Here is a 12,040-nt window from a genome sequence, read left to right as displayed (position 1 = left end):
GGTGCCTGACTATCAGACAGAGCTGATTGTCCAGGGAGTTTCAGTTTCAGACACTCCAGACAAACTTGTGCAATATGTACATGTGCTCCTGCTGGAGCATGGCTGCTTGCTTGCAACCAGGATGTGTTCCCATTCCAGCACTGGTACTAAAACTGTTAAATCCACTTGCTTTCCATGGTCCCCAGGTGGTGTGGTGGGATCACTCCAGTCTAGAGGGAGGACTGTGCTTCCACTCACTGCAGGAAGTGCCTCAGTGCAGCCCCGGGAGTTATGTTCCTAATTTTAACTCTTCCTTTCCATGTGCTGCTGACTCCGTGCATTTCATCATGGACTAGTATTTTCCATATGTGGTGGGTGTTAACAGGTGACCTGCTTGGGTGGAAAGAATGAAGCTGATTATAAACTCTCCAGAGGGGTTGAGCTAAGGAAAAAGGATGGGATGGAGAGGCAGCAGATCTCCACTGTTTACATTAAACTCCACGTTAGTAGTGCAACGAGACTGAAATGTGACACGACCTCAGCTGGGCTGTGCTCACTTCTCAGCAGGGAACAAAACACAACTCTGTAAACAATGGGAAAAGGCAACAGTGGAACAGGGTTTGCTATCCTCTAAGGTGGAAGGTGCTGAACCTCAGGCCCCAACATGAGTGTCCTGTGTCCTGGCCACTGCAGGGTACCGTGATGGGGGCACAGGTCTGTGACCTGATGCATCCTGTGAGCTCACACCTCCCAAGGAACTGCCACACACTCTTGCCCAGGGACTGTGGCTATGCTGCCACCCATCCAGCTCCTCAGCCCTCTGTGCTGCACCAGCCCATCCCAGGGGTGCCGCTCTCCGTAGGAGTCCCTCCTTGCTCTGCAGAAACGACAGCAGACTTGTGTTTCTTGGCTGTACAGCTGCCAAACAGGCACATCCAGGGATGGGGCAAGGAGCAATGCTGCAAACCCAGCAGTTCTGAGGAACTTTGCCAGTGTTGGTACTGCTTGTTTTTTCCTGCTGTGGAGTGATGGGATCAAAGTACACACCCACAGTATTTTCTGCAGGGAAATCACAAGCCCTTTGGAGAAACTGGGAAGTAAATAGAGAAGAAAGGCTGGAGAGTGGGATGCTGGTTAGGAGGAAGCTTTAGACAGAGAGGGAGAAATGAACATCTGGAGAGAGCTGGGCAGCCCTGACAGGCAGGAATGGAGCTGTCCTGTGACGGATGGCGTCATCAGGTCAGACAGGGATGCCGAAGCAGCTTGGTGAGCAGGGAAGAGCACCAGAGGGGTAGCACAGCCTGCATGCAGTCTGTCTCTGGCAACTTCTAAGCCTTGCATTTGAAATTTTTTTTTAATGATTAAAAACTAGTGATGAGGAGGGACAAATAGAGGAACTATTTTTTGGCTAATTAGAACAAACCTTTCAAACACTGGGGGGGCAGGAAGCAGGGGGCAGGTTTTACACTTCAAACCCAAGACAGGCTAAAGGTGAGCCAAGGATAAGAAGAGCAATGAGCACTGTGACTGGCAGCAGGAAAGCCCAAACCTAGAAAGCACATTTTGCAGCGAGAGGAACAAAACAAGGGGCTGGGGAGAGAGGAGCAAAGGATTCTGTACAAAACTGCAGTATCTGAGGAGGGTTAAAAATGTCCCCAAGAGAAAGCTTGGCATGTGGCTATAGAATGTGTAAAAATGCTGGATATTTTTCATCCTGGTTAACTATGAAAGTTAGAGAACCAGAGCAGGTCCATCAAATGCCAAATGTGACAATGTGGAAGGGGAATAAGCACCCAGCACAGAGGATGTGACATTCATTGATTCAACAGCAAAACAGCAGGAAGAAATATTATAATTCAGGTAAGTTTTAAAACTTTATTTCAAATACCAATGGTTTCCTTTTATATTATCAATGTGCTAGAAGTTCACACTACTGGCAGAGTACAGGCAACTGAAAATATACAATATTCAGACACATTCGTATGTAACAGAAATTATGGAATGTATTTACAGACATACAGCACAGGATGAAGCTTTAAAATCCTTTACTCTATTACTTACACGTTTACACTGTTTTCAGAAATAACAAAATTAGATCACTTTGTAAAACGTCACAATATCTATACAAAAGGGTTTTTTAGATGCCCAAACTCACCTTACAAGTCCTCTGTTTCTAAAACAGTTTTTCAAAGAACCATTTATAGCCATATAAGGGTTAAATTATCATTGCCATCCTGTCGCCACCAAGACCCACAGAGGTGCTCTGGCACTGTGAAGATGTCCCTTATGGATTTTAAGCAGGACACAGGGGTTGGAGCCTTTACAAACACCTCCCCCTGCACAAGGGGGAAGACCCAAACGCCATCTGCTCTGCCCTGACCCCCAGTGCCATCAGGAGCCCCCAAGTGCCTGGGCTGCTCCATCTGGAGTGTGTAACCTCACCGAGCCTCAGCCACTGCTCAGGGCTCCCCAGGCTTGAGGAAGGTTGGTGGCACCACAGAGTGAGTGCAGGAACCCTAGGAGCAGGGAACACGTGGGGGATCCTGCCCACATCCTCAGCGAGGAAAGACCACTGCCTCTTTGCTCTAACACACAAAATAGAACTTTATACATGTTTTCTTTCAAATATTCTTTTCATGGGATACAACAGAAATTGCACATAAATACAATGAAAAATCCCAACCCATTTTCAAGAGAGAACCAGAGTGGGTTTGGTGTAACACATTAAATAAACTGTGTGATCAAACTCCAGGTTTGGATTTTTGTCCTAAACATCTGGACAAGATTTAGTGCCTGCCAGCATGGAAACACAGGATTATAAATGTCAGACTAACACAATCCCCTACACCAAAACTGCCAGAGTGAGCACTGCTCAGAACAAAGCACCCAGTGCTGGGGAGCCCCTGCTGCCTCCAGCCACAGCCACACACAAGAGGAAATGGCCTTTTCCTGCAGCTGAACTCCAGCCCATCCCTCCCTCCCCAGCATTCCTAAAAACTATTAGTGAAATGTCAAACTTCCACCATCCTGAATACTGTTAAGCTCCATTTTCCCTAAGTGCTGGAAGCTGGACTGGAGCAATCACCACACCCTCACAATTCCATGAAGGGAAGGGTTTTCTGGTATTTCGATGGCCGTGAGGGATGTGAGGGGTGTGCTGCTAAACACAACACCTTCCTGCAACAATACAGGTGACCTAACGCTGGAAACCAAGATGAAGTCAGTGCCTTCCTCTCTCTCAAATTATGTGCAGAGACAAACACACAAGGCACTTCTGTGTCTGTGTTGTTGCCTGTGAGTGGCAGAATCTTCCTCTCAGCAAACTGCAGCAGAGGCCTCAGACACCTCTCTGTAAGCCTACGAGAACGACCAACACTCCTCACAAACGAAATCTGGTGAAACACAAGAGCTATCTGAGGGGCAAAGAATTCCTGTATGGAGCTGTTCCTCTGGAGACTGAGAGTCACTGGCACCTTGCAGGACTCAAGGTGCTGCACTTAGCCAGCCTGAGGAAGTTTCTCCTTGCAGCTGGGCAGTTTTAAACACCCTTCAGGTGTTCTCCACTTCCAACGTGGTCAACCAATGCCAGTAAGAAGCAACTGGGAATAATTATGTGAAATAAGGGATTCAACAGTCACCACAATGGCCCTTGAAAGAAATACATGAAGCAAAACAAAGTGGAAACAAAACTGCAAATCAAAAAGGGAAAAATGCAGCTAAGCCCAGTCCTTGGCAGCTCCCATGGCACAGCTTAACTTCTGCAAAAATGACTTTTAGTTAAACTGCTCCTATTTCTTCTTCCTTTACCTGCATAAAATCTCTTGATCTATTCTACTTCAAACATATCCCCAGATGGAATGCTGCTGATGCCTGGGGTTGCTTCCAGACCCCATGCACCATGTATTAGCAGCATAACATTCTGGGATGCTTTAAATAGGGCAAAACCTGACAAAGGAACAGCGTGGGTGGATTTTGTGAGATTGTTTTGGAAAAAGTAAGTTACTGTAATTGATCTGGTAGTGAGCTTGGCCTTGTCACGAGGACGAGAGCACACGGAGCTGTCCTTTTTCTGCACATCAACTCTCCAGGAAAATGCAAAACTTGTCATCTGCCTCTCCCATTCCTGCACACTGAATTTCCATTTTTATGCTAAGGAAAGAAGAAGGAAGTAATGGCAGTTCCGAGAAGCTGAGTTTGCACAGATCCCTGCTCTGACAACACCCACATGGGGAACTTGGTACTTGGGTTCCTCACAACTCATTCTGTGCCTGCAGGGGAAGCTCCAGCCCCTCATAAACATTGGTTGGTAATAGCTGTACTGATGAGCAAGGCAGGCTGGAACCCTTCACACTGCACAAAATCACCCATGTGACTCTGGGGATCTCCTCAGCATCTAACAAAACCACTGAGTAACCAAACCCATCCCTATGTGGCCAGAAGGGAAGGTGAGAGGCCACAGGAGATCTCCCTCCACAGATGGTGGAAAAGTGTTCAGATAAAGATGTGTTAGAACCCAAACAGAAAGTGAACCCAGCAAGAATCTGATGGGACCAATACAATTTGAACAGCTCTGAATTAGTATCTTCCACTAAGGTGTTTCTGGGGTAAAAACATGCAGAAATTTTTCCCTTGGGAAAAAAAATAATGTTTTGGGGTTTTTGTTTTTCAGCTTTTAGTAGTGAGGATACGCCAAGACAAGTTACAGCTGTGTGAGGTTCAGCCCTGTTAGCAAACACAGCAGGGCAAGATTGTGTGATGCAATTTTAAAGTAGAAATAGCTGTTGTTCTGTGGAGGCAAAGAAATTCCCTTTCTTTGAACCCCATGGGGAAGGAAAGGAATTTAATTCCCCTTGTGCCCACTGCAGCAACATCCTTTTTTACAAATTCCCTTAGGAATTACTTTCCAGACTCTACGCCCATATCTTCAGCCTGCAAGGTTGGTTTCTCCAGCTGGCTGCAACAGCCAACCATGGGAACTCCCTGCCCTCCTCCCAGTGAGCTCTCAGTTTTTTAAATAAGGGGCAAAAATATTGCTAATAAAAAATGTCATTGGAAACTGTTGTGATCTCCAAAAAAATGGAGAAACAAAGTAAAAACATTCCTGTCAGGAATCACGGAAACTCATTTCCTTAGAACAGAGCTCTGTGTGTTTGGATGCACTGCATGGGCAGTAAAGTCTTCAGGTCCTTCTGCTTAGCCAAGGTAACCCAAAAGGTCCCGGAGGTCTTTACACAGCAGACAAGTGGTGAAGTGGCTGCTGCTTTGGGGGTGCCAACTCCAGGAGCGTCTGCACAGTCACAGCTACCTGTGTCAAACCCTTCTCTTCTAAAATATGCAGAGGCAAACATAATTGCTCCTGAATGGGGAACAAAACAAAGACAAAAACAAAACGGATGAAAACCACTCAACTGAAAAGAAAAAAAAAATTAAGCAAAAAGTGACTGAAATATGAAATGTTATGGACAGGCAACACACACACACGGGGTAGGACATGAAACTTCAGCTTGTGATGAAGGAACCATGACCTGGACTGCTCAGAGGTGGCCCTGGCTAATCCCTGTGTTATTAGAAAACTGTACAAATAAGAATCTGAAAAAGGATTGTGGGAGAAGCAGGAACAGCCAATTGTCCTCTGTCTCTGCCCACACTGCCATGGCAGCAGCAGGTGGAAGATGAACTGGAGGAGGGGGAAGCTTTGCTTCAACAAGCTGAACCTGCTACAGCACAGAGCAGCAGAGGAGCCCCAGCTTCCCTTCCAATCACAATGCCTCTGTGGGGAGTCCTGCTGGGTCAAGGCTACAGGAGGGAGGGAAGCTCTCTGTGGAGCAGGGAATGAGCCACTGCTGCTCACTCTTCCCCAGCAGTGACCCCCAGAACCACTCTGAGGAATGACAGTAATACGCAACATGCAGAAAGAGGTTTCAAAGTGTTTATTAATAGTTTGTGCTATTCTCAGTCTAAGATATATTTAAAGCCTCATCCTACAGAAGTCTTTGGCCCCTCCTGGCCATCCTCACTCCACAACAGTCAGGATACATGTCCAACAGTTCTCTGTATCTGTAGAAAATAACCCAAGTGTTTCCTTCCTATAGAGCTACAGAGACTATTTTTCATGTGTTATTTTCACACCAACTGGCATTTCTCCACCCTTTGAGTCTTTCCTGATTTTTGATGTTAAAGAAATGCTTCAGCACAAACAGTGTTAGCCAACACTCCTCCCACCAAGCTCCGAGTGGAGGGAAAGCAAGTGAGCCCAGACTGAAATCCTCACCGAAAGCCTTAGCATCAGGCTGAAACATTGTTCTTCCAGCAAATGTATGTTGCTTTGAAAATAGTGTGCTTTTTTGAGAAAATACTTGTAAACTTGAGCAAATATGCCTTAGTTTTTTTCTTATGTACGCAAACAGATAGGGGAAAAGCTTTGGAATGACTCCATACCACAGACAGCCATGACAAACAATTTCAAAACTGGAAGGCACTGTTAGTGTAAACCCCTTGCAGCTTTCATCACAGTGTTCATCAGAAGTTAAGAAACATAGGAACCAAGTTCGTTCTAGTTCATACCAGTAAGCAGTGCAAAAATAGCTTATTTAAAAATAAAACAATCTCTCCCTGTCAAAGGTCCTCTCTGTCCTCGGTGGTGTTTGGCTTGGACAGAACACTGTGCGTGACTTGGACAGAGCAGCAGCTCTTTCCTACTTGCTCCTTTGTTAAATACTCCTCACTCTGTGGCCCAGGAGCTTGTGAGATCCACACACATATAACACATTTTTACTGGCAGTGACCATTTGCAATTGAACTCCTGTGTATCTTAAGCTGTGCTTCAGAGTTGTTCCAGGTTAACACTGGAATGCCAACACCACATACACTGGGCTCACGAGCCATTTACTGCACCTTGCAGGTGTCACAGAAATTCACTGGAGACACATGTGGAACAGCCATTTACTGAACACTTACCTGGCACTGGCCTGAGCTCCCTGAATCAATCTGCACTCTGAGGAGACATGGTCTTTTACACACACACACGGGGAGTGCCCTGAAGTTCTGAGGTGTCCCTGAGACATTAAAACACTAAAGCACCAGGATGCTTTCCCTGGGGAGAGAAAGCTGTGAAGCTTTATGGAAGACTACCTGAGTTTTGTAAAACAGTGAGGAGTGCTTGTGCGGCTGGGACTTGTATTTCTGCAACTGCATGATACAAGAGGCTCTGAAAATGACAGGTCAGAGGAGGAAGGGAATAGATATGGAACCAACTTGGATTGGGGCACCCACAATCAAGTGGCAACTCAACAAGTTTTTGGTAAATTTTATCCAGAGCACAGGAAAATGCTGTGACACTCTGTAGCACCTGATCTGAAAGATTTTAAGCAATCTTAAAGATCCTAAGCAATGTCAAAATTTTTCTTTCTGTGCTAGAAAACTTAAAGCTGCTAAAGAGCTTCATTTCTCTGAAAATTTCCTGCTTGAACTGTTGTGAAGTAGCTCAGTTATTTTAAAAATCCTGACTCAAAGTAACACAGCAGAGTCTATACATTTGAGAAATCAAATGCTCTCAGAAGCAGGATAAGGTTGGACTTGGGGTAGGACAAAACACAAAGTCCTGTGGACAAAACTTACCAGACCATGTCTCCTAAGACTGAGATCTCATCAGGAACACTGACATGGAAAAGAATACTTCACATTGTGTAACATTTTGCATCAGAGAATCCTCAAGCAATTTACCCAAGTGGGTGCAATTGCCACTGCACAGATGGGGAAACAGAGGCACAGACTGACAAGGCAGCTTTCCCAGTACTACACCACTGGTCAGCAGACTACAGCATGCACCCACGTGTGCTAACCTCAGCCCCTCAACTCCAGCCAGGGACAGCTCCTCCTCCCTTGGAAAGCATTTTATCTGCTCAATGTGACACAGCAAATACAAATGTGAATGAGGTCACAGATGGTCGTGTGGGTGCCCCAGTGTGTTTACACATCACACTTGTCACCTCTGTCCCATCCGTGGGAAGCAAAGCACTTCATACACACAGTCTTGACAAATCCCCAAATCTGTTCCCAAGCACTGGAGTGATGGAGGGAGGAAGCAGCAACACTATCCTTCAGCTAGAGAAAAAAGACCCAGCGATAGAACATACAGAGCGTTAGCATTAGAGTACAGTAAAACACCACAAAGCCCCAGAGCTGAACGGAAAGGGAGACAAGACTGGATTCTTCTGAATCTGTCCCCAGGGAAAGAAGAGTCTCAACTGTTCTTTTAACGCTGAGGTTTAGCTGGAGAATGTCAGAAGGGGAACAAAGATTGTCCTGTCCAGAGTGTGTGAGCAGGAAGGGAAAACAGACAGAAAAAAAAGGTCAGTCAGTTAGCCATAGCAACATCCACGAAGCAGTTATCAGACATCTCAGATACAACCGACACACTGCAGCACATCACAGCTGGGTGATCTCCCCCAGGAGCCTGCAGGACTCTCAGGGCAAAGAACTCGGTGTCAAGGTTTAGTGGTCTGTGAGGTGCTGTCATCTGCACAGCTGAAGCATGAAACTGCCCCTGGTTAAAAGCAGTTCACACATGCCTCAGTGAAAACCTTTTTTCTCCAGGGCAAGTGAAGAGGCTACAGGTTTCTGAGGTGCTGCTGGCTCTGAGCACTCAAAGTTAAGCCCTCACTTGTAACTTAGTTAACGAAAACAGCAGGACAAGGGTTTGTTTCTGCATAACTGATGCCTGAGTGCAGCAACCTGCAGAAACAGCTGTTAATAATCAGAGTCCAAGGGTTCTGTAACTGTTCCCACTGTTTGTCTTTGCATTCCCTTTCCCACAGGTAACTGCTATAATCAGTGAAATCCAGATGCATGTATCAATCTGTTTGGCTGCAGTTTCCTTGGATGCAAAGGCTTTAATCACTGAAGTCCTACAGAAATCACTGCTCTGCTACGGTGCCTGTAATTACCCTCTTCTAAAAGTAGCCTATTCCTTAGAAGGTAAAGTGTTCCTGCACAGATCCATGCTTTCAGAAAGCCTTTTGTATCTGTAGTTAGAATTTAAGTGAGATACCTGCAGGCACCTCTTCAAGAAAAGCACACCAGGCTGCCACGCTGCTCTTGCAGGAATCTTATGTTCACATCTCAGTAGGTATGTGACACAGACATGTGAGAGCAACCTTAAGAGTTCAGGTGGGAGTACTTCAGTAAGTTTTCCCAGCCACTCTCCTTCACTCTTTCACATTAAAGTTCCACAGGAAAGACAGGAAGGTCCCAGACAGGAGGTGCAGCAGCTGGAGCACACTGGGTTTACAGGGCACTTGTTCTTGAGTGGCTTTTTGTTTGTTTGTTTTAATTGTGAGTAATTCCAGAGATCTGCTCTGTACTACAATCCCATAAAAATTACATCTTCATATTTGAGGGAGCTATAAATAGAGAAGCTGGGATAGAATTACACAATTCTGCCCCAGATGAATTTATATTATGCAGTTCTGCTGGGAGTAAAAGTCTGAAGTTTCCTAGGGGATCAAAACAGTGCAGGATCTCACAGCACTAATATCACTTACAGCTCCCTAACATGATCCAACACAATTCACCACTGAGCCATGTGAAATTGCCAGGCAGTTCAATAAATATGCTACCCTAAAATCCCAGCAGCTCAAATGCCTGTCAGTGAAACCATCTGAAAACACCAGAAAATCCTGCATGGCTGACTCCAGAACACTGCACTGCCTCTTAACACAGCTGGGAAAGAAGCCACTGGGTCTACTGTTCCCTTTCAGAATACAAAAGAAAGAAAGCAGCACCTACAGCAGAGACACTAATGCTCAGCAGTACAACAAAATCAATTAGCACTTTGGAAGGAAAACTAAGGAAAACATGATGTATTAAAAGTATTTGCACTGAGACAGCTGCTGAATGAGACAAAGTGCAAAGGACAGGAGAGCACAAACCAGGGTAACTGGACTAACAGGCTGAGATGGACTATTTTGTATGTTCCCACCTCCTACATCTTGCAGGACAAGGAATACCAGAAGACAGACTTCTACCACTGGTATGTAATGAAAGAATCTGGATCTATGCAGACAGCTGCCAGCAGGGAAAGGTCCCTAACACTGTGACTTATTGGTAAGACAGTGAAGACATTCACAAAAGAGAATTATTGTGAAGGAACACGAAAAGATTTGGGATAAAAATAACACATGCAAAACATCATCCAAATTTAATGCCACTTTTAAGCTCTCACATATCTGATCTTGGGAAAATGTAACTGTCTTTATAGAAATACCTTCCAGGTCCTAAAGGCAGACCTGACCTGCATCAGCTGCTATGGATCTGAGGTACAGCAGTGACTCAAACCTCTGACAAACTACCTGACTTCACTTTGCTCTGGAAGGTTATGCAATACAAGTCTGATCTATCCTGCAGGACAGTGTACACCCGAACCTTCTCACCTTATAATCATTTTGTTTTAATGTAATCTTTCAAAGAAGATTTTATTTTCTGAAGCACCACACGAAACTGCACGTGCAACATTCTATCAGGAGAGCAGGAATACATACCTGAGGCACTCCAATCCTCCTGCAAGCTTCCAAGAAATTCTCCACGTTTCGTCTGCATTTTGCCATTGTAAGTTTAGGCTGCAAAAGAAGCAAAGGCACACAGTGTTCTTAACTGGCAAGATTTGAAAAGGTTTGCATTTAAATAAAACTCTTAATAGATCTCTTTGCCAAAAACATACCACGCTGACATAAGCCTGTCTAATTCAAAGCAGGCTCTGCCCAAGTTTGCGTTTCTTAGAAAGCCAAGCCCAATTTTCAAAGCTGTTTTATGAAAAGCTAAGTTATGAATGCTGGATGTGTAACAAAAGACAATTCTAAGCTGAGCAATATTTATATATGTGGTGTTACACAAAACTGGCTAACACTGTTAATGACTACAGTTTGGTGATTTTAAATGCCTTGTGAACAAAACACACATGCACGGAATCACGGCATGGATTCAGAGCAATTTTGTGATAGGAAGCTTTCTACAGTCTGCTCTGGATTACTACAATGCAAAAATACATAAATACTAAACCACGTTTCAATTGATAAAGAGATAAACAAAGGGTAGATGACACCAAAAAGCAGTGGCAGAAAACTGGCACTGCAGCTTGCTGCTCGTCAGCCTCTCGCAGATGTGTTTGATGCAGCTGTTTGAACAGCACTCACTGGCATTTTTTCAAGCAAGGTTTTTCTGCACTCAGCTTTCACACCTCTTCAGATATACCACAGCACAGGCTCTGTCTTGTTTCTGTTCTTGAGGCTTATTCTTTTCTGGTTCAAGGCACACAAGCTCCTGCTCCTCTGAACACGCTACCGCAGCCTGTGCGGCAGCAGCTCTGTGGGTGCAAAGCTTCCACACGCGGTGGGATTTCTGCTCTGCCCTCCATGTGCTGTATCTCCCCACCCAGGAAACAGGTTAAAGGCCAGAGCTGACTTCTCTCTCCCGAAGGATGAGGGGAACACAAAGATGACACTGTGACTGGGGAATGACATGATGCCTCTCTGCTCCTGGAGCCACGTGGCTGAAGGCTGCCTCTTCCTCGGGATCCGTGTGACAAAGCCACGATTTAATTCCCAACACAGAACATTCAGCAGCACATAAAACCAGGCTATTGAGAAGATCTTCTCAATGACGCAAGTCTGAAGAGCAGCCACTGCCTGTGCTCTGAGTGATTCCACAACTGCCTAAAACATTGGTGTGTCCAGTTTGATCCTTCTCAAAATAACAAGGACATCTGCCTGTCCAAGGGACAGGAACCACAATGACACAGCCAGCAGCCCTGGAACTGCCAGTTCAAATTCCAACCAACACAATGACTGACTCCAAAATAAGGATAAGTGAACACTACCTACATGGTTCAGCTCCTTCCCCCAGAACAATCTTCAGTTTATTTCCTTATTCACACAATTTAAAGGTGCACATGAGCAATCTGCCTGTCCATGCTACTTTTAAGTAGCTGATCCTGACTTTTTCCACTGAACTTTCTGGCTTCCACAAACACAGATTAGGTGAATAATCTGTTGTCATCTCGGAGTTT

General features: G+C 45.2%; 1 protein-coding gene across 1 annotated transcript in view; it reads right to left on the bottom strand.

The window, feature by feature from the left end:
• Positions 1-5,206: 5,206 nt before the first annotated feature.
• LRCH3 (leucine-rich repeats and calponin homology (CH) domain containing 3) overlaps positions 5,207-12,040 on the bottom strand; it is a gene marked incomplete at its 5' end in the record, with an annotated part of 34,780 nt that continues 27,946 nt past the window's right edge. The window contains 2 exons of the mRNA XM_009081894.1: positions 5,207-5,335; positions 10,518-10,595. Coding sequence (XP_009080142.1) covers positions 5,207-5,335; positions 10,518-10,595 — 207 coding nt within the window. The remainder of the gene's footprint in view (positions 5,336-10,517; positions 10,596-12,040) is intronic.

The sequence above is a fragment of the Acanthisitta chloris genome, unplaced genomic scaffold (genome assembly GCF_000695815.1).
Source record: "Acanthisitta chloris isolate BGI_N310 unplaced genomic scaffold, ASM69581v1 scaffold3799, whole genome shotgun sequence".
NCBI classification, from domain to species: Eukaryota; Metazoa; Chordata; class Aves; order Passeriformes; family Acanthisittidae; genus Acanthisitta; species Acanthisitta chloris.
Note: the sequence above shows the minus strand (reverse complement) of the source record. Positions and strands in the feature narration are given on the sequence as shown.